General features: G+C 45.3%; 1 protein-coding gene across 1 annotated transcript; it reads right to left on the bottom strand.

Annotated features, from left to right (window-relative positions):
* Positions 1 to 20: 20 nt before the first annotated feature.
* LOC138959936 (ubiquitin-conjugating enzyme E2 2) lies at positions 21 to 21,393 on the bottom strand. The gene is made up of 6 exons (XM_070331616.1): positions 21,252 to 21,393; positions 17,575 to 17,638; positions 15,131 to 15,162; positions 13,660 to 13,737; positions 2,004 to 2,109; positions 21 to 288 (listed from the first exon to the last, which is right to left on the bottom strand). Exons 1-6 carry the CDS (start codon positions 21,273 to 21,275, stop codon positions 149 to 151), a joined length of 444 nt encoding a protein of 147 aa, XP_070187717.1. The 5' UTR covers positions 21,276 to 21,393; the 3' UTR covers positions 21 to 148.
* Positions 21,394 to 23,152: the final 1,759 nt, after the last annotated feature.

The raw sequence follows: 23,152 nt of genomic DNA on the forward strand, positions 1-23,152 counted from the left end.
CCAGTCCCCTTCCCCCTCCCTCCCTTCCCCGATCACTGTGTAGAGAACAAGAAAGTGTTAAGTGTCTTACAAAGTAATATTACAGTACACGCAACGGGTGCCCCAAACTCCAAACTGCGTCAGAATAGAAGATAGGGGCACGTATATGTCACATGGCGTATTTCTTTGTCCACTCTCGTCCTACACTCTCGTATTTGTTTCGGTCAGTTTTGTAGACTTTGGCGATTTCTGGAACGAGTGGGTCGTCTGGATTGGGATCTGTCAGCAGTGAGGAGATGGAGAGGAGAACTGCAATCACACACACCAAATAAATGACATCATGACATAACAATTAAGTAGAAGTGCAATGCCAAGGCACTGCATACCCCAAGCGAAGGACAAATTCTCTCTCTCTCTCTCCCTCAAGTCACTCACACCCCAAGTCACATACACACTGACTCACACAAATCTCATACGCACAAAACACACTCACACAGACAGACACACATACCCTTTCAAATACACATGCACAGAAACACTAACACATGTGCACAAATTGCACACACACACTCACAGAGCACGTGAGAGAAAGACAGCAGAGAGGGAATGCCGTCATGATGCATTGACGTCAAAGCCTTTCGACATCATCTTCTTGCGCGAGCTTTATCCATAGGCTTGGAAATTATGGAATTTCTACCCGACCAAAGCGGCCTTGGGTGGCGTTTGCTCAAAAAACGAATAGGCCCATATCACCCACCGTAGTTTAGTTTTGTATGTTCCCAATTTTTGGCGAACTTCCATACCCAACTGTAGCCCATGACTGGGCACATGTATTATCGGCATGAACTTTTCTCAAGTCGATTACAGTTTAGCGTTCGTGGAATACCTACAGCTTTGCTGGGATAACATGCAGTCACAACCAAAAATAAACTCAAAGATGAACTACGGTAACCATTAGCTTGGACAACCATGAAGATGGGAAATTGTGCTACAAAAAACATGTCTCTGCGACAAAAGATTGGTATTCATCTGAAATAAGCAAGTTTCTTCTAACAGCCTGTTAGAAAAACTTAGCTGAGAACAGGTGAGGAAATAATCTCTTAAAGTACTGGCCGTAAGGTTGAGGACCTGACGGCATCCTGAACTTAGGTCAAAATGAGTTGGGCTCATTCTCTCCCTGACCAGACGCGACAGTCCTACGCGAACCTATCAAAACTAGGAATACTGAGTTATCTCCCATATGTTTTTCGCGAGCACTGATCTAAATTTGAGATCAGTGTTCGCGAGACGAAAATGATTGCAGATTGGCCGACTTCGACAGTGATCTCCGTTCTGTTCTTCACAATTATGATAAAGACATCGTATCAAAACAAGTCGAAATTTTGGGACTGCTGCCGGAAGGAGACCGTAATATATGGTTGCATCACTACAGAAAAAATCGTCTGCTTCAGCGAACGCCGAAACCAAACGGTTGATTATCACGTGACACTGTAGCCATATTTAGAGTTGTTTGCGAAAAAATAGCTCCCTTGAAACTGTCTTACAAATTAATTACTTTGTAATTTAAAAATTACACAACACCATGAAAAATCATTGACGATCGCGAATCTGCTTATATCAATAATACATTACAAAAAGCTCTAAATATGTAAAATAAAATCAGTTTCCTTGCCAGACAAGGAAACCATCCTGATCCTGTCAGGGAGAGAATGAGCCGAACTCATTTTGACCTGAGTTCAGGATGGACCTGACGGTTGCACCTACACCCGTGTGTGCCTTTGGTCTCCCAGACCAGAAAGCACAGCATGATATGCAGTATGCTGCAGACATGCCCTTTGCTTGAGAGATTGAGAAACAAAATGTGGCCATACCCAACTTCACTGCGGGCTAAACTCCACACCTGTAGACAACACCTGAAGAAGATGGCATTCACAAGCTGTCTCGACTGACAGTATAACTTGTGATTGACAAGAAGAAAACGATGAGCTAAAGTCCTCTACGTATGTGTCATTTCAGTATCTCACCTTTAGAGATTGTGAGTGCTGGAGACCACTGGGACCGGAGTATGTCGAGGCAGATGCTGCCGTTACTGTTGATGTTTGGATGGTAGATTCTTGTTGTGAAAGATACCTTCAGACAAAAACAAGAAAATAATCAAGCGTCCAGGTAGGTGTAATATTCAAAGGTTGCAGTAGGTCTATGTACAGAACTACATTCTCGTAGGTCTATGTACAAAAATGACATTCTCATTATGATGTTTACATTACAAAACTACTGATGTAAGCACATGGAGGGGTGCTCAGACATTATGTCCAGGCCTGAAACTGAAACTCATGAGCGCTAAACCTGAACATACATTGCCAAAAGTTTTGAAACAGGGCAATGATGAGTCATCACATAAATCAAATGTTGAACTTTATCCCGAAGCAGAAACCTAGAATAAAGCAGAAAATGAAAGCCCCTGCATTTTTATTACATTTAGTCAAGTTTTGACTAAATGTTTTAACGTAGGGGGGGAATCGAGACGAGGGTGTGGTGTATGTGTGTGCGTGCGTGCGTGTGTGTGTGTGTGTGTGCGTGTGTGTGTAGAGCGTTTCAGACTAAACTACTGGACCGATCTTTATGAAATTTGACATGAGAGTTCCTGGGAATGATATCCCCGGACGTTTTTTTCTTTTTTTCGATAAATGTCTTTGATGACGTCATATCCGGCTTTTTGTAAAAGTTGAGGCGGCACTGTCACACCCTAATTTTTCAATCAAATTGATTGAAATTTTGGCCAAGCAATCTTCGACGAAGGCCGGACTTCGGTATTGCATTTCAGTTTGGTGGCTTAAAAATTAATTAATGACTTTGGTCATTAAAAATCTGAAAATTGTAAAACAAAAATTTTTTTTATAAAACGATCCAACTTTACGTTCATCTTATTCTTTATCATGTTCTGATTCCAAAAACATATAAATATGTTATATTTGGATTAAAAACAAGCTCTGAAAATTAAAAATATAAAAATTATGATCAAAATTAAATTTCCGAAATCGTTTCAAAAACTATTTTATCTTATTCCTTGTCGGTTCCTGATTCCAAAAACATATAGATATATGTTTGGATTAAAAACACGCTCAGAAAGTTAAAACGAAGAGAGGTACAGTAAAGCTTGCTATGAAGCACAGCGCAACCGCTGCCGCGCCAAACAGGCTCGTCACTTTCACTGCCTTTTGCACTAGCGGCGGACTACGTTCAGTTTCATTCTGTGAGTTCCACAGCTTGACTAAATGTAGTAATTTTGCCTTACGCGACTTGTTCTTATTTTCAAAGCTTTGAGAAGCCTAAAAAACAAGTCGCGTAAGACGAAATCCAAAATTTTATGAATCAATTTTCATTTAATTAATATACTTACCCAACTTACATATAGCAATTAACCCTAGTTCTGTGCTGGTAACGCTGTACGCGTCCCCTTGGTTACAAGGGAGACCACTCTAAAAAAGAGTGACCAATCCCATAAGGCCAGACTAATAACAAGTCCGACTTCCGTATGCGTGCGCATACGCCGCCATTTGTATCATTCCAAACGAAGCCCAACTCACTTCTTTTTTAGACCCCAATACCACCACAGCGGGGAGGCGGGAGGGAATAAACGATGTGAGTTGGGTAAGTATATTAATTAAATGAAAATATATTCATAAAATTTTGGATTAAATTACATATCTTTAGGCCAAAAAAAAAAAAGAGGTCTGTTTACGGTAACCCGACCGACCCTATTTTTTTCGCGCGACCCTAGACTTTTTTTTGGCATTTGGGGCAAAAAAAAAAAAAAAAAAAAAAATCTTTTTTTTTTTTTTTTGCAAAATAACGTAAATATATGGTTTTTTGGAAAAAAAAAAAAAGAAAAAAAAAAAAAAAAAAAATCCCGACCTACCGACCCTATTTTTTTGGCCTATGTTACCGTAAACAGACCTTTTTTTTTTTTGGCCTTACCCAACTCACATATAGCAGATTGCTACTATAGGTGGCGGGTTTTTACCACAATTATGAAAGTAGAACCTGTCCTGCAGCTACCATAGCAGGTAGCGCGGAACTGCCGTCCTGTCTCAAGGAGGAGACGTCTCTGAGGTAAAAGTTAATGAAAACATCCTCCGACCGCCAGTAGGCCGACTCCAGTACTTGCTTGTGCAAAACGGAGTGAAACTGATGAGCCTGTTCAGCGCGGTAGTGGTTTCGCTGTGCTGCATAGCACGCTTTTCTGTACCTCTCTTCGTTTTAACTTTCTGAGCGTGTTTTTAATCCAAACATATCATATCTATATCTTTCTTTTTTCGCGCGTGACAGTAGGCTGTGTTTCTGCTGCGCTCCCGGATTATTTTGGATTCTAGAGTCTTCTTTTCTGTGTGGATTACCACCTGTTGGATTTTTGTGTGTTATTCCACTTCTGGCTTGAGGCTACGTTGTTTTTCTTCCAACTTGTGCCTCCGTTGTTGTGTGGCGGACTCGGCGTGCCTACCGTCCTACTTCGTGGTGACCGGTCGTCTGCTTCTCGTTTCGCCTCATTCACTTGAGTATTGACCTAATTTTCTTTGAATTTTGTTAATTCTCGATTTTTTAAGGGTACGTACAGGGCGAGGTAGGATGTCTCGTCTTGTTTTGGGCTCTGGTTCTACGGAACCAGAGTCTGCCGGGGGCAACCCTTCTCCGGGCGCACAGCGTCATGTTTTGCGCACGGACAGGGGGACCTTTCGGCGCTCCGACTCTCCCTCCCCAAACGCTTTGCGTTTGCGGCGAGGGAGGGCGGAGAAAGCCTGTTTGAGCAAGCTCAATGCGAGCTTGCTCAAACAGGCTGGGCTTGAACCTGGGACTTCGGGCGGGGCTGCGCCGTCGAAGGTTCGGGGAAGGTCGAGGGGAAAGAAAAAGCGTCTTTCTCCTTCTCCTTCCGTGGAACACGCTTCCCCCCCTTCGACGCCGTTGTCCGGCCCTCAGTCTCAGGCTTCAGCTCCTCCCGGTTTCAAGCCTGGGGGGAAGGTTTCCTTCTCCTCCCTGGCTCGAATCCGGGGGCGGGTCGATTCCCAACTCTCTTTGGGGGTTGGTGAATCTGATCTAGGGGCTACGGGAGAGACTCAGGTTTCGACTTCTTTCTTTTCCGGTGCCTCTCCTGTGCCCTCCTCGGTTTCCACCGCTGTGGAAGCCAGGAGGGACACGGGTCCTCCTCTGAACTCCCTCGCTGGGTCGTCTACTGCTGTTTCGACAGTAGTCTCGGACTCATGGGGGGGGAGATCGGAGGAGATGACGGGGTCTATGAATTCCCTCCCCGCTGGGGTTGGGATGCGAATTGACCCCGTTCAGGGCGGTCCTGTGGGGGCAGGGGTTTCAGGCTTCGTGCCTACGACCACTGCTACTACGGTTCCCTCTGACGTCCGTGTGACTGGTGGCTGTCCCTCTATGAAACGCTCCGGCCGACTAGTTACTGGACGTGGAGGTGTTCGACAGAACGTGGTACTTCTGTCGAATGGTCAGGGCGACGGGAACATTGTTTCTGTTGCTCAGACCGACACCTCCGACCGGACCGTCTTGACCCCACGCCATTCCTTAGCGTCTGGTGTTCGGGTGACGGATGGTCCGGACCAAGGGTCCGGAACGGTCCAGGCTTACGGGTCGGGATCGAACCGGACCCACGGGTCCCGACTGGACTTGACCTCCGGGTTTGGTCCGGACGGGACCCATGGTACGGGACCGTACCGGACCTTAGGGTCCGGTGCGGGACAGTACCTCTGGCCCTTGCCGGACCCCCGGACCTACGGGTCCGGATGGTACGGTACGGGACCAGTGGTCCGGTCGGGACCGGACCACCCGACCACCTCTGTTGGTCCGGGTGGTCTGGCACCGAACCGGAACACACCGGACCACCGGACCTACGGGTCCGGATGGTACGGTACGGGACCAGTGGTCCGGTCGGGACCGGACCACCCGACCACCTCTGTTGGTCCGGGTGGTCTGGCACCGAACCGGAACACACCGGACCACCGGACCTACGGGTCCGGATGGTACGGTGTTTCCACGTCCGGACCGAACCACCCGAACACTTTTGTGGGTACGGATGGTTCTGTGCCGAACGGGACCTCCGGATGGTACGGGACCGGACCAGACCACCGGACCGGACCGGACCACCGGAACACCCGACCGGACCGGATCGGCACCCCCGACCGGACCGGACCATTTCTTTTCTGATCAGACCCGATGGGTCCCTGTTCAGTCTATAAATGGCGGGGGTTCGTTGGCTGGACTGACCCAACAGTCGCAGGGTTTTTGTTGTTCTCTCCCTTTGGCTGCTGGAGACGTTTCGTCTTTGGGGCAGGGGTCTTCGCGGCCTCTTGCTTCAGTGGGCGTTTCGTCACAGCCTACTTCATCACTTTCGGCTCCTCCCCCTCAAGCTTCCTACACTCCTGCTGTTGAGGAGTTGTCGGGAAGTGAAGAGGAGAGTGAGTCAGAGGACGATGGGGAGGAGGATCAGGGTCGCCCTGAGGTTAACACTGATCCTCTACCCTTGCCGGTTTCTGATGGAACTTCCGAAGCTATGCTTCGTACTTTCCAACAGTACATGACAGACATCACGCGGCGTCTTGACGCCACGGATGCCTCTCTTAAGCGTCTGTCGTCTAGTGTTCCCAACCCTTCGGTTGACACACAGGACGTGGAGTCTGAGGACGAGAGGCAGGAGGCTCTCCCTCGCACAGCTGGAAGGACGTTTGAACAGTTTCAGGACGTCCTTCCCTCCGACGCCCTCTCGTCCTTGGAGTCCGCTTCGGCCCGGGCGCAGGAGGCACACGCCGCGTCTGCCGGCGGCTCGTTTTATGAACGATCCGGCCGCCAGCAATTCGCGTTCCACCCTAGTCTTAGTGCCACGGTGGAAGCGGCAGCACATCGCCTGAGGAGTACAGATTCACGTGCGAACGCGACCTATGTTCCTCGGGAGGACGCGGATTCAGTGCCGTGCTTTCCTTCGGGAGGCGCACCTCCACTGTTTCCTCGTGTCCAATCTGTTTCGTCCCTCCCTTTTCCCTTTGACTCTCGAACTCTCCCTTTCCAGACTTCGAGTGTTCAGGGTGGGGCTGACGGTGATGTGTTCGTTGGGGAGGTGCCTTCGGTCAAGAAGGTGGAACTGAGCTCTGCTTCGTTCCACAATCTTGAGGCCACCGTTTCTTCCATTGTCGAGGCCCAATCACAGGCCTTGACATGGATGAGCACGCTGTCCACACTGTTGGACCCTCCCGATCGGGCAGAGTCCGATTCCACTCGGGTCCTTGACACGGTTCGAGTGGATCGGGCTTTGCATGCCGTGCGATCGTGCGTGACGACTGCGGCAGAATTGGCCATTGGAACACGGGTCCACTTGTTGGCCCTGTTCCGTGATCATTTTCTGGCTACTTCTTTAGTGCCTCCGGATATGAGGAAGAGTCTGAGGAACACGTTTCCTCAGCCTTCTTCCCTCTTTCATCCGGGCACTGTCCGTTCTGTGGTGGAGTCCACACGCCAGAGGAACACTGATTCTCTGATGGTTGGCCTCGCTGCTTCGGCGACGTCGGCGGGGAGTAAGAGAAGTGCTACAGTCACCTCCAGCTCCCAGCCTCAGAAGAAGAAGAAGAAGAAGCCAGTTTCACTGCCTCCTTCTTCCTCCTCTCAGGCGCCTGTCGCGTTCCCCCCTGCGGCCCCGGCTTCTCGTGCTCCCAAGCGCAAGAAGAAGGGTGCTCAGACAGGTAAGGGTAAGCAGCACCACCAGGGGGGTGGTCGCAAGCCTGCGCCTGCCCGCCAGCAGAATTTTCAGTGAGTCCCGGCCCTACGTTAACGCCCCCTCAAGTTGCCCCTCTTTCGTCCGTCGGTTCCCTTTTTCGGGCCCGCGACATGTGGGGCAGACTGGTCTCCAACCAGTTTATCTTGAGGGTGGTGGGGTCGGGGTTTTCTCTACCGCTGTCGTCACAACCTCCATTGTCCGCTCTACCTTTGACGTTCCCCCCTCCTCGAGACCCTGCCAGATGGCAGGCTCTTCAAGACGAGGTGAACTCGTTGGTCGAGAAGAAGGCTGTCTACCCCCTTTCTCAGCCTTCTCCGGGGTTCTACTCCCGCCTGTTCACCGTCCCCAAAAAGGACGGCAGGTTCAGGCCGGTGTTGGACCTCTCCACCTTGAACTTGTACCTTCGCAGGTGCAAGTTCAAGATGGAAACCCCTTCGTCGGTCCGGTTGGCCATCCGGCCAAACGATTGGGCCACGTCTGTGGACCTCCAGGATGCTTACTTCCACATCCTGGTGGCCCCGGGGTACCGACATCTGCTCCGGTTTGTTTGGGAGGGCACAGTGTTCGAGTTTCGGGCCCTCCCATTCGGCCTGTCCTTGGCCCCGCTGATTTTTACAAAGGTGGTCAAGGAGCTGGCGGCGTTGGTCAGAGCTCAGGGTGTGCGTCTGCGTCAATATTTGGACGATTGGCTCACCCTGGCCCAGTCTCGCGATCAATGCCTCCAACACACCCGGCAGGTCCTGGACCGGACCCATGCTTTGGGGTTCCAGATACAGTGGCACAAGTCGGACCTCGTGCCAGCCCAGCAGTTTTGCTACTTGGGGATGGCGTTCGACACAGTGCTTTACACTGTGTCTCCCTCCCCGGACAGAATCCTCTCCCTGAGGCGAAAGATCCTCTCCATTCAGGCTTGCCGCGCTGTTCCTCACAGACGGCTGGCGGAACTGTTGGGTTCCATGGAGTCTGTCGCTCTGCTGCTGCCCCTTGCAAGGCTACACAAACGTCCCCTGCAACGGGCAGTAGCAGATCGGACTTCCAGGCCTCTCGATTACACCGAGTTGGTCCAGATCGGGCCTTGGTTTCACGAGGCTGTAGTCCAATGGCTGGACCCGATCTGGCTCAACTCTGCGGTGCCTATCCAACCGAGACGGCCGTCTCTCTTCCTGTACACCGACGCTTCTACGCGGGGTTGGGGGGCCCACCTGGACCTGCACGAGGCCCAGGGGGTCTGGACCCAGGAGGAGTCCCTCCTACACATCAACTTTCTAGAGTTGGAGGCGGTTCGTCGGGCTCTGCTGGAGTTTCGCCTCCTGATTCGGGATCAGGATGTGTTGGTCCACGGGGACAACACCACATGCCTAGCTTACCTTCGCCACCAGGGGGGCACCAATTCTCGGTCCCTCTCCCTGTTAGCGGAGGAGATTCTGCTCTGGTGCCAGACCAATCAGGTCCGGATGTCAGTCCAATTCGTTCCGGGGAAACTGAACGCCCTGGCCGACATTCTCAGTCGGGGCGATCAGGTTCTCCCCACAGAATGGACCATCGCTCACAACGTTCTACGGCGTCTGTGGGCAAGGTGGGACCGTCCTCTGATCGATCTGTTCGCAACTCGATTCAGCGCTCGGCTTCCCAGGTACGTCAGCCCCTTTCGAGACACGAATGCGTTCCACGTGGACGCATTCACTCTCTCGTGGAGGCTCCTCGATGCTTACGCCTATCCCCCGACATCTCTGATTCCGAGGGTACTGGCAAAGTATCTGCAGGAACGGCCAAGACTGATTTTGGTCGCACCTTACTGGCCAACAGCTCCGTGGTTTCCAGATCTTCGCGGTCTCACCCACGTAGACCCTCTACCTCTGAATCTGGACATGGGAAGTCTGCTCCAGCCTCGATCAGGCCTCCCTCATCCACGTCCAGAGAGTCTGTGCTTGACCGCATGGCTCTTGTGCGCTCCAAACTGCTTGCACTAGGATTGCACAAGAGTTCAGTAGAGTTTTCCTTGAACGCTAAGAGGCGATCAACTAATCAGCTCTACGACTTACGCTGGAGAGCTTGGGCCTCCTTCGCCTTGTCCAAGGGGATAAAGCCGCTTTATCCCTCAACACAGGACTTGGCCAACTTCCTGGTGGAAGTGTATCAAAAGAAGAGTCTTTCTTCTAAGACTCTTCTTGGATACAAATCTGCCATCACTTCCACGATTGCGGCTGCTACTGGTCGCAGACCTGAACACTTGATCAGTTCCTCCCTCATCGCTAATGTCCTTTCGGGTATTAGCAATGCAGCGGTGTCTAAACCTCGGGTTTCATTTCCCAAGTGGGATGTCTTCCTGGTTCTCAAACTCCTGCGTAGCAAGGAGTTTGAACCCCTGGCAGGCATTAGTATCAAGTTCCTGACTTTTAAGACTGTGTTCCTCATCGCTTTAGCCACTTGCCGTAGACTCAGTGGTATTCAAGCTTTGAGTGGCCTGGAATTTGACATTGAGTTCACCACACATCAGGTGACGTTGGCTTTCCTACCAGACTTTCGAGCCAAGAATCAGAATGCCTCGGAGTTGTCCAAACCAGTAGTCATTCAAGCCTTGGCTCCCACTCTTGAACATGATGACCCTGATCGCTTCCTCTGCCCAGTACGTGCCCTTAGAGTGTACCTGGATAGAACACGTAGCTTTCGGTCTTCTAAGCGGTCACTGTTTGTCTCGCTTAATCCGAAGTACCAATCGGATATTTCTAGACAAACTTTAGCTCGTTGGCTGACCTTGCTTATCAAACAGGCTTATGTTCATGCTCAAGTGGATGTGGTCCCTGACATCAGGGCACACGAGATTCGGGCTATCGGCTCCTCGTTGGCGCACGTGCGGGGTGCCTCGCTCCAAAGCATAATGGCGGTCGCGTTCTGGAAGACTCCAGCCACGTTTATTAACCACTATATGCGAGACTTTTCCAGTCTCAGGCTTGACCAGTCGTATGGCATTGCCAAAGCAGTGGTTGCCAGCAAGGTATTTTTCTTGGGTATATTTTCTTTTACGGTAGTACTGTTCGAAAATTGCCTGGGTATCTTAATCCTTGGATTTAAGTGATTTTGATTAAGGAGTTTAATACTCTACATATCACCCTCACACCACTCTGGTATTCTGTGCAAGAATAGTACTGTCGAGGTAAGTGTTATATTGACTGTAAGGCTTCTTTTTAAGCCTACTGTCTATATGATACTTACCGAGACAGTACTATTAGAGTTTCCCTCCCGCCTCCCCTCTTGATATGTTATGGGCTTTTTGAGGGTCTGCAGCTCATAAAGAAAGAGGACGCGCCACCTACATCCTGTAAGGGGGAAGCACTCAGACAGTGCTTGGGATCCACGGTGGCGCATGGTTATGGGAGATAATTGTACCCACGCAGCGTTTTGTCCAATTTTTTCGGCCTATAATAGATAATGTGCAAGAATAGTACTGTCTCGGTAAGTATCATATAGACAGTAGGCTTAAAAAGATGCCTTACAATCTATATATAGCTATTCTGATGGACACGTGGGGGAATTCGGGGGCTGTGATTGGATGGTCTCTTCCGATCATCAAAGCATAATGCTACGGAAGTCGGCCATTTTTGCCAATATCCAAAAGCATATTGGCAAAAATGGCCGACTTTCTTATCTCGTAACTCCACACTAAATACCCCACTTCCCCTCTGAAGTATTGATGTACAACCCATGGCACTAACATTCATGTAGTCGTTTATAACTGAGGTTGAAAAATTCGCTTCATGACGAGACAAGCGATACCATTTACCCAAACTGAAAACTTCGCTGTCGTCTGCTCGCGTTGTACGGATTAGCTGTTCTCTTCTCCTCCCCTTGTTGCATCCTAGTTCTTCAGTTGTTTCTAGTTTTCCATTGATGTTGTGTTTTGGTCTTCTTCATAAGTAGTCTTGATCAAAATTAAAAAAAACCTCAAACTTCTTTTTGTTGTATACGAATGAACTAATAATGTCTATCAGCTATGTTGTCAAATCGAGGTTATTTTCCAAAGTCCGTGTGGCGCCTGTGCAAAACTAATGCGCAATAAGAAACGGCGTCTGCTATCAAAACCTGAGATCAACGCATCGACGCAAAAACTGTCATTTTGTAAGTTTGGAACAACAAATCAAGGTCAGAACAGCTATATAATCGCTATTGTGTTTTCAGCGTAGCAATAGGGTTCGATATTTAGACTCGAACAAGTATAATGCGACTCGTCTTCGACTCGTCGGCATTATACTTGTCTCGTCTAAATATTGGACCCTATTGCTACGCTGAAAACCCAATACTTGTTAATGTTTCTGGAATCAGGAACCGACAAGGAATAAGATTAAATTGTTTTTAAATCGATTTCGAAAATTTAATTTTGATCATAATTTTTATATTTTTAATTTTCAGAGCTTGTTTTTAATCCAAACATAACATATTTATATGTTTTTGGAATCGTGAAATGATGTAGAATAAGATGAACGTAAATTTGGATCATTTTATATAAAAACAAAATTATTACAATTTTCAGATTTTTAATGACCAAAGTCATTAATTAATTTTTAAACCACCAAGTTGAAATGCAATACCGAAGTCCGGCCTTTGTCGAAGATTGTTTTACAAAAATGTCAAATCAATTTCATTGAAAAATGAGGGTGTGACAGTGCCGCCTCAACTTTTACAAAAAGCCGGATATGACGTCATCAATACCCAATATTGATGGACTGTGGTATGATATCTGCTGCTATGGTCTGTTGAGACAGTGATATCAAAATCTCGACCTCCGGTCTCGATTTTGATATCACTGTCGAAACAGGATTTTGATATCACTGTTGAAACAGACCAATAGCAGAAGATATCATCACAGTCCGTCAATGTTAGCTATACAGGCAAATCCGGATAAGACGAAATTGAAGGGACTGAATTGTTATTGTGTCCTATCCGAAATTTCGACTTGGTCCTAGTACCGTACTTTCCGGGTCATAAGGCGCGACTTTTATAACGAAGCTAATCCGTGTATTAAATACGAAAAAAATCAAAGAGACCGCTTGAGTACCAGTCAAACAACTTGTGATAATGCATGTTTCAGCTACTAGGTACTGCCCTGCCTTTGATCTGGCCGCACACACAGATTTCCACTCTGTTAAACTCGGTCACTGACCCCGGTGCAGGAAGTGTTTCCTCTCTCAGATATGACAGGGGAACCACCTCTCATGGCAAAAACTGGGTCATTGACCCCTGGGAAGAAGGTCGTGTCTATAAACAAGGCCACCCAGCTATCACAATGCCTTTGATCTGGCCGCACACACAGAGCACACATATTTCCACTCAGTTAAAGTCGGTCACTGACCCCGGTGCAGGAAGTGTTTCCTCTCTCAGATATGACAGGTTAATTTTCTTTTCCGTGACTCTGCCATGATTGTGGATGAACACAAGACTGAACAAAGACTGAATGAGAGGCAACCCACAATTTGAATTCTTCTTCTTCCGTATAGTAACCACGTGGTTCACCCGTGAACACACACAAACACACACTGTGAGTACCACTCGCCTCTCCTTACTCAAAACTTGACTAAATGTAAAAAGAGCTCCATAAGCAATACAGTGGAACCCTCCTTTTTAAGACTTCCTCCCTATAAAGACCATTTTCTGACTTTCTGTTCATGCACACTGTATATTTACCCCCATTTTAAACCCATATTTCCCAAGATTTATGAAAGTCTTAAAAGGGGGGTTCCACTGGACTTCAATTTTTTGGGGGATTATTAATATTATATATCTCATCATATGCTAAGGGGGAAAAAAATCACACAAAGCATGCAATGTTAACTATTCCGCAAGAACCAACGCACCGCAGAAAAGGAAAGAGAAAGAAAGAAGCAAGAGAGACACAAGCAACTTACTTTGGGTGGTTTGAAAGGATAGTCTGTTGGGAACTGTATTGTTAAGAAGAAAACACCCCCCGAGTATGGACTTTCCGGCTGTGGAAATAAAAGCAAAACAATACTGTTAGTTACTGCAAACAATACCAAAGAGACACTGATTGCAAACGCTGGTCAAAATACAAATACTGGTCTTGAATCTCAACCAGTCTTAGATTGCCAAGGCACTTGGGTATATCCTGAATCTAAATCAGAATGTTGAATGCCAAGACACTTGAGTATCTTTTGCCTGGAAAGCTTGGAATGAACATACACATCCGAATAAACAAGTTAACTTTCCAGTCAACTATCAACATTATCACAGAGTAAAAATTCCTCAGGGTCCCCACTGGTTTTTAGAAACAAAATTCCATGACTTTTCCATAACTTTCCATGAGCCTCAATAACATTTTCCATGACTAGATCCACAGGTCGCCATTTCCAAACACGCACACTTTTTACGTCTTGTCACTGCCAGTTTTGACACTGGCTTGCTTTGCACTGAATTTGAGTCAGTTTCTACGCAGTGTCTCTTCGACAAGCAAGTCAAGCATTTGCTACGCAGTCAGATTATCGGTAGTGTTGGCTGGTCCTGTCATTTCACTAAACTGGACCACCCACTGTTTGTATCCATCTGCACTTTCGTAAATTCCGTTTCGTAACCGTCACTGTGACTTGACGAACTGTCATTTTTTTCACCGCGATACACAGTTCATTGCGAAGATCTTCCTCGGCAATTCGTTCCAATTCCGCATACTTTTTGTTGTCAAGAAACAACTCGAAAGAAAGTTTCAAACTCATCATCCTCCATCTTGCTTGTCGAAGCGTAAAGTACTTTATCGATGCAAAAACAAAAGCAGAAAACTTTGACGAAACCGACTCAAATGCAGCGCAGACGACACGACGAGATAACGGAAGGAAGTGAGCCTCGCTTTGGCTCAAGTGCGGTACTAAATACCGTTATTCTCGTATGCGAATACGAACGAGAAGTTGGTCTTACGAACAAGCCTTGTGCTGGCGACGCAAATCGCTGCTGTCTGGCAAAGGGGGGGGGGGGGGGGGGGGGGGCGAATGGCTGGGCAAAGAAAATCGCCGCTGGCGTGCTAAAGGTTAATTTTATTTTATTTTTTGTAGACTTTGTTAAATTCCATGACTTTCCATGACTTGAAATTCCATGACTTTCCAGGCCTGGAAAATTAAAAATCAAATTCCATGACTTTCCAGGTTTTCCATGACCTGTACGAACCCCGATTGAAATTCCTGGCAGAAAATGACTAAACTTACATTGAGTACCCATGCTGTTTCTTAAACACAGGAATTAATTAAGAACACTAACAAAGTCACAAAAAGAATGTTCTCAAATCAAAACGTAAATGATTGCTTCATCATATAATTTCTGTAGCTGTTTGGAAGTGACAAGAACTGAGGAAGACCATGTTAAAGTAATACTTACTGGACCCATGATTGTGGCTTGCCAATGGAACACTGCAACAAATCAAAAACAACAGATATTTAGCTTCAGCACCTAAGAGACCTCAGCCTCAGGAGCAAACAGGAGAGGCACCTTTTGAAAGCACAAGTCTACACTCTCTTATTAATATTGAAATTATCCACAAAAACCAGTCATAGCTGACAAAGTTAAAAGTAAAACTTCCAAGTGAGCCACAAGTAAATGCTGCGTTTCACTTTCAGTTACCACAACATCACTAGAATTGTTACCGCCTTGCGATTTCTCAGACTGACAAAGTGCAGTTCCCAGCACTGAAACTAAGGTGGCAAATGCAGTACTGTACTTCACCATCGAAGGGTCATTATAAAAGCAAGCAGTACACACGACTTCCTCCGACCTCATCAGTCCCTCGGCCTGATACCGATGAGAACCTTGACCCGTTCCATCCTGAAATCGTCTGTTGCCAAATGGTTCTGAGGATGCTGGAGATGCAGGCCCAGCCAGAACCAGTTCAGACTTTCGAAGGATACCCCCAAACACCCCATCCTGTCAGGCCCACCCCCATTCCTGAAATCGTCTGTGGCCAAATGGCTCTGAGGTTGCTGGAGGCATAGGCCCAGCCAGATCCAGTTCAGACTTTAGAAGGACCTCCCCCCAATCCTCCCTCCTGCTGCCAACCGTCGAAAGGACAAGGAACCCAGAGGTCTGTTGGTAGAGCCTTGGCCCAGGAAAGGACAGGGTTCCCGACCCTCTATCTTGCACAGGCCGGTCGAGCCTAGCCTCTGGACAGGCACGGAACCTGGCAACCTGCCAGTTGAGCCGTGTCCATGGAAGGGGGAAGGTTCCCGGCCCTGTGCCCCATGTTTTTTTTTTTTTTTTTTTTTTTTTTTTTTTTCTTCTTCTTCTCCCTCGTACCACAACCATCTAAGGTTCCCCATATTAAACTATGTGTATCTATGTTTATATCAATAGTAAATGTCTATGTGTTTATTGTTAGTAAATGTTCTACGTTACATGTATTATGAGTGTATCTTAGGTCTACATATTAATCTAGCTGGATGATCTCGGCATAGCACATCTTACTTCATTAAGCTACAAATTATTTGCTATTACTATTATTATTGCTATTATTATTATTATTATTATGAACCAACCACTTCCTTCGCTGCACCTGCCCACCTGCCGTGTTTTCCGCCGACGGGGCCGAAATCGCGTGTGGCCCGTGCACTTGTAAGTTATTCCTTACTCTTTAATTATTTACTATTATTATTATTATTGTTATTACTATTATTTTTATTATGAACAAATCATTTCCTTCGCTGCACTCGCCCACCTGCCGTGTTTCCGCCGGCGGGGCCGAGGTCGCGTGTGTCCCGTGCGCTAGGCTTACAGTTAATGCCACGTTACATTCATATATTCCATGTGTCACCTTAGGTGTATATATTAGATTAGACAGCCAGCCTCTGCCTACCATATCTGAGACGTCCGTCTCTTTTGGGAGGAAGAGGGTGGCCTTTGTAGCTGTGCGAGAGTATGCGGACGACTGTGTATGACAGTGTAAATAGCCTATCCTCTTTTTCTCACCCCCACCCCAGAGGGGGTTACAGAGACACATCTCTGGCCTCCTCACCTGATCCCCTTCCCATGCCTCTGTAGACAGAGGGTGCCATAAAGGCGTTGATGAATAAACCGACATAAAGTCGCAGCCCTGTACATATGTTTTTAACCGGCCAGTATAGGTCCTAGGGAGGACCGGGTTGGCTTTTCGCCAGTTGACTAGCCGCCGAATCCACAAGTACGTAGAGGGTGCCTCAGCTTCTCCACCACGACCCTCCTTGGTCTGACACTCACTCCTTTGCCATGATCAGTCGGATGCCACTTTTCACAATTTTATTCTAAAGTACCAACAAATCAAATCAATTCCCTTCCGGAATAGCAACGTTCCACGTTTCTTGAATACAAAAGCATTTCTGCCTCGGAATGAAAGAATAAAACTCTACAATCGTGTATCTCCTGCAAGGAATTGATTTTAAATCCTGTTCTTCCAGCATTTCCATTACGGAAAGTAAAAGGTTTTTTTTTTTTTTGTTTTTTTGTTTTGTTGTTGCTCATCTTCACCCAGGCACACATCGTAGAGCTTCGGCTCTGATATCTTTGACCCAAATTGCTCTAAGCAGAGAGGTCGTTAAACTGTATTTTCGCGCGAACCTGGAAGTAGTTTTGCAAAAGCTACAAGGCTTATTGGCAGAAGACCAAGTAAAACTGTGACTCTTTCAGGCTATTTCTGGATATTAACCAGAAAGAATTGACCACACTTGAACATAACACAAAATGAATGCAATGAGGAGAGAGAGAGAGAGAGAGGGAGAGAGAGAGAGAGATGTGAAAGAGAGAGAGAGATGTGAAAAAAGGAAGAGAGTGTGAATGGGGGAGAGCGAGAGACTCACAATCATCTCCTACTGGCCCAGCTGAACAGTGTGCTGGAGGATCACGGCCCAAGTCTTGCAGTTCCTGTGGAGCAAACAAAACACTTACTATCTGCATCACTATCAACCAACACACACGAGTTGAGCTTAAAAGGTGAAGAATCTAACTGCACATGCAACGCGAGGTCCCTCTGATGAGAGGAAACCTAAAAAAAAAACCTCTTCCTGTTGTCTCTTTGTCTATCATATTTACACACACAAAAAATACTTGTCATAACAGCCCACCTGCAATGTATGGACAATTCGCTAGTTCTAAGTGCATCCTATCCTAGCATGTACAAAAGTACAAGCTTGACATGCCCATGTACGTCACCTATTGGTGTCATAAGCAGTGGTTGCACTAGGAACAAAACTGTATGCATGACCACTTCAAGTTTTTGAGCCCTCCATGCCCATCTAAACAGAAGCTCTGAATGAACTAATACAGCAGTGAATTTTAGCAGCAACAGTTGGGTATGCCACTAAGAACCAACCGCACGGATGTATAACCCAACAGGTAACATGCTCACCTCCACTGCATTTTACTGTCAGGGTTACATCAAAATCCCTGCAGCAAATGCGATGACATGCCATTAAGTTGCAATGCAACATAAAATTTTATGCCATAAATTGCATTGCAGAAACGTTTGCAAAGGTAAGAGAGGGTGAGCAACAATGCAGATCAACACCCCACACCATAAGGAAACTTCTTTCTGAGAGGATTTCAAAGAGGACAAAATGAATATTGTGTGTGTATGTGTGAAAGAGTGTGTGTGTTGTTGATGTCGTTAGATCCTGTTCCGGCATGATTGTTATTAGATTAATGATGAGCAATACACTCCTCTTCTTTCCTACAATTTTGGGTTTTCGTCATACATTTAACTTATTTACAGACAGCTCAGTCATATATATATCTCTTAATTATAATTTAAAAAATAAAAGTCAAGTGCAGATTATGTCATACAAAATCAAATAGCAAAAGCAAGTATCCTTTGCTCTCTTCAAGAAGTACATTTTAGCAGTAGCCAAAAAATTAAAAAACCTCATGGTTTTTTTTTTATCAGTTTTAAATGTTTTACTCAGTTCTGAAACTTTTGACCTCTCTTTATCAAACTGCTACTTGGGTAGAGATTTAATACAAAATACATTCATAGCAGAAACTGTTAATGGTTGATACTATTCAAGCTATGAAGCAGTCAAACATTAACTAGAAATAGAATGTCTGCATGAACAGGAGTCATGACTGTAATGACTAAGAGTAAGATGAGTAAAAGGGCCCCATATTTTGCAGTCTTTCAGGTTGAACAACTTTACACTGCTGTGGCTGCATCAGACAGGGAGGGAATAAATGTGTCATGCACATTTTTGGGTGATTGCGAAGGTGAGCTTGCCAATCTGCCAGTACCAAACTATAAAGGTAGTCAGACAAGTTGTACTGCAAGCAGTGGTGCTTTTTCCGTTAATTATATGTTCATTTTCATTACTTTATTGTCCAATCGCTGGGAAATGCAGGTCGCTTCATCCCAAGGGAAAGCTAGCAGCAACAGAGTCGCGCTACCCAGGTGTATGCGTGTTTAGGTGTAATCAGCCACCTGCATTTATGGCAGAATGACCTAGGTCTTTTACGTGCCACAGTGGTGACACAGGGGAGGAACCTGGATACCGTCTCTGAGTCTGCACATTAAGTTGACCCGCTTCTAAGTCATTTGCACGTCTCTTATTTTAACCTCACACAGACTTCTGTTTCAATACCTCATATTTTGTTTTCTTCTGTACCTAGAAGCAGCACTGTTTAGGTCACTGATGCATGACTGACCCCCTGGTTGGCCAACCACCCTATGGCCTTCACATGTAATATGATATAAATGTAAGATTGGTCTTCTGACCATCAATATCCCTTTTTTTCAGACAAAACCAGGACATTTGGACCATTGCATATTTTCGCAATGTTCTCCTGAGAGTGAGACTGGAATCGCTGTAGAAGTACAGTGATACCTATCAGAGTATCACTCTCAAGTATCATGAGATGTCCCTACAGTACAATGCAGGGGTTCTCTTGTCAAAGGAAGATTTCTGTTCTAGCTAGAGATTAAATGACAACAGAATGTGTCTACTCTTTGATTCAGATGTTATAACTGTATGTGAAAAGTACAAGAACAGTGGAACCTCCTTTTTAAGACTTCCACAAATCTGAGAAAATCAAGATATAACAAGGAAGGAGTCTTAAAATAGGGGTAAACTTACATTGGTTATGAACAGGAAGTCTGAGAAAACAGGGTCTTAAACAGGGAAGAAATTAAATATGGAGATCTTAAAAGGGGAGTTCCACTGTACTAAACATTTTTTATTACCCAATTTTAGTTATTTTCCAGAAAAATTATGTGATCAAGAGACATCTTTATCAACCAATTTAGTTATTTTCCAGAAAAATTATGTGATCAAGACATCTTTATCAACACAATTTCTCAGATGTTTTCATTTTTTACCAACGTGATCAGCGAAGTTGATTAAAACAACAGTTCCATTCAAATTCAATACAACAAGAAAAACAATTGCACGAGCAAAACATTAAATTTGGTGATCAAAACTGCCCATATTTTTATTTTTTAGATTTAGTCGGGGGCGGGGGGTGTACCTGTTACCTGTATTCATTTAGGGCTACTTTGCCAAGATGGCTGTTTCTTCTACATCTGAAGATTCTTTAATAACTTCCCAATGTCAATTGTTATTTAAGCTGAATAAGAAACACTGGGTATTCATTAAGTTTCATGTATGACACGCATCCTAATCCTATGGAGTGCTCACATTAGCTAAGTAATTATGACTTGGGCCATAGGGATGGATAGAGACTACAGCCATGTCATGCATGTATACAAAAATGATAACTTTCCTATATTCAACATAAACACATCTTCCTGGGTGAAATAGTAGTAAACACCCCCGATCTGCAGACAAGGGCAAGTCGTCTCCATGGATTCGTTGAATGACCAACCCTTGGTCACCCTAGCCAATCCATCAAATGAGGAGCCACAGCATAACATTAATTAAGTAGTTATACTAAGAAATATATGAAAGGACAAATTTGACAAGAAATCCGGCTTTCATTCATTGTCTTTCTGTCCATGTTGAGGGCCACTTATTGTGCTTCTAGTTCTAGAGTTCAACACATTCAACTTATTACAGAACAAACACATGTTAAAATATCTGAATGTTCATTATCGATATGACTCTGTTTCAACTCTGAATCCTGTTCTTATCGTTAATTTAGTACGCATTACAGCCGATTTTGTTCACCGATTTCCAAGAGCAACCGTGTCGCATTCTATCTAACTTCCTTCAAGATGAGAAACCCCTGAAAGTTGAAAAGCTGTGACCACTGCAACTCTAAATGACACACAGTCAATCTAACGCAGCCAATCTCTGCTGAACAAAATCGAATCAGTGTTTGAATTTGTACCCTCAATTCAAATTTTTTGTTCCGTATTTCCGTGAGCTAACCGTGCCAGTGAGTAATCCAAAATAGCCATTCATCCGCCATGATGGCGGATCAAAAAACTGGCTTGAGACACGATTTCCACAGTAAATTCTGTTACCGATTCCCGCCGAATGACGGTATCTTTAGGCATATTTGACTCTTCGATTATCAATCTGACAATTACCTTCTTAATCCGTTTCAAAGCCATTGTGAGACTCTTGTGAATGGAGTTGAATTCAACGCTGCTCTGTCTGGAGGCGAGCAACAAAAAAATACCCAATCATCTGCTCACGCATGCGCGTTTGCGAGCATATTCGTTGCGCAGAACCGGAAAAAGCTGTCTGCTACTCATGACACTGGGTTTTTAATTCTCCCCCTTCTTTACGTTTTCGTAACCTGGTTTTCGTGTTTTTTTTAATATTGTGAAATGAAAGAGGGGCTATTTAGTGTTCTATCCTTCGATTTGTATTTATATGACACAAGCTGCAGTTTCGGATTCAAGTCAAGGGACCGGCGTCATTCCTCAAAAATAGACCACACCTTTCCCTTATGTCAGCATTCATTGTGAAAACGGTTATTACGTATCAACAACAAGAGCACTTCTGTCTGAGTGGTGGTTATTCTGTTTCTTTCATTTTGCGTGGGTAAAAAACACAAAACAAGAAAAGAGAAACGTGAAACCTCTTGAGCAGATCGTACACCAGATTATCTTATACTTTTTTGTATTTTTTAATCCACAGATCAGTGTTGTCCTTTGGGTTTTTGGCTCACGTAAGTGTAGCCTATGCGATGATAAACTTTGTCTGTCTGTGCGTGTGTGTGTGTGTGTGTGTGTGATAGAAACTTTAACATTTCCGAGTCTATGGATTACGTCAGTCTCGGTCAAAAGTGTTTGACGTGTGTGATAGAAACTATTTGAAGACGTCACATTATGACGTAAGAGGGTTAGACGTCACGCAAAGGAATTACTGAAAGTCTCGGTCATTGTTATTGTGAGCGGGCCGAGACTACTTGGCAGATCCAGGGTCTCGCTTTCTTGCACAGTTTCACCTATGGCGCTTACTGTGTGTGTGTGTGTGTGTGTGTGTGTGTGTGTGTGTGTGTGTGTGTGTGTGCGTGTGTGTGTGTGTGTGTGACGGAGTGATTGAGTTTGTGTTACTGTTTGTCGATTTCTTACGTGAGCCTTGAAGGCTTCGCCTCTTGTTTTAAACGGTTTACATACAAAATGGTTGTGTAGAGTTGCTAGTATCTTGTTTTACACAGATGCGACTTCCCGGTGCCAACCTAAACCCGGCTCTGTTATTTGGATCAGCAGAATAATTATTGAGATCTTATCAAAATGTTTCTGCAGATAACTCTTAGTGAAATTTGCACCCTGCTTGTTCAATCACAGGCGGAAGGTAGTCTTTCTGTGATAGTAGTAGTCCAGTGGACGATACCTTCCGCCTGTGGTTCAATAAGGAGACCAAGACAGGAAGCATAGTACCTAATTTGCATAAACCGATTTTTTTTCTTTTTCTGAGCACATTCTCAGTCAACCTGACATATCTATATATTTTTTGACTCAGAAAATGATAAATATTACAATGCGTCATTTTTTTATTCTGTTACTAACATTTCTATTTAAATTATATTTTTTTGAATTTCAAGGAACGGCATTAAAGCTGAAATGCAATCCCATAGCCCTGACTGAATCAAAGATGATTTGACAAAAATGTCTATCAATTCAATTGAAAAATGAGCTTGTCACAGTGCAGCCTCAACTTTTTTTGGTGAAAGCGCAATACAAAATCATTCATAGAAAAAATTAACATTAGCTTGGGGTGATATATCGCCTGGAAGAATTTACATGTTAAGTTTGAAAGGTATCTGTTAAGTAGTTTTCTATTTATTTGCTCTACACACACCCATACACATTTGTCTTGATACCCAGTCTATCAAAAAAACAATGGACAAGATTAGTAGGTGTCTAAGCGTTTGCAGAAATGTTACTAACTTTCAACATTACGGTGCTTAATGTGTATTACGAACTGAACACAAAACTAGCAAGCGTAGATGCTAAATCGGACCTCATATGAATTAACT

This window comes from Littorina saxatilis, linkage group LG2 (assembly GCF_037325665.1).
Source record: "Littorina saxatilis isolate snail1 linkage group LG2, US_GU_Lsax_2.0, whole genome shotgun sequence".
In the NCBI taxonomy this organism is placed as follows: Eukaryota; Metazoa; Mollusca; class Gastropoda; order Littorinimorpha; family Littorinidae; genus Littorina; species Littorina saxatilis.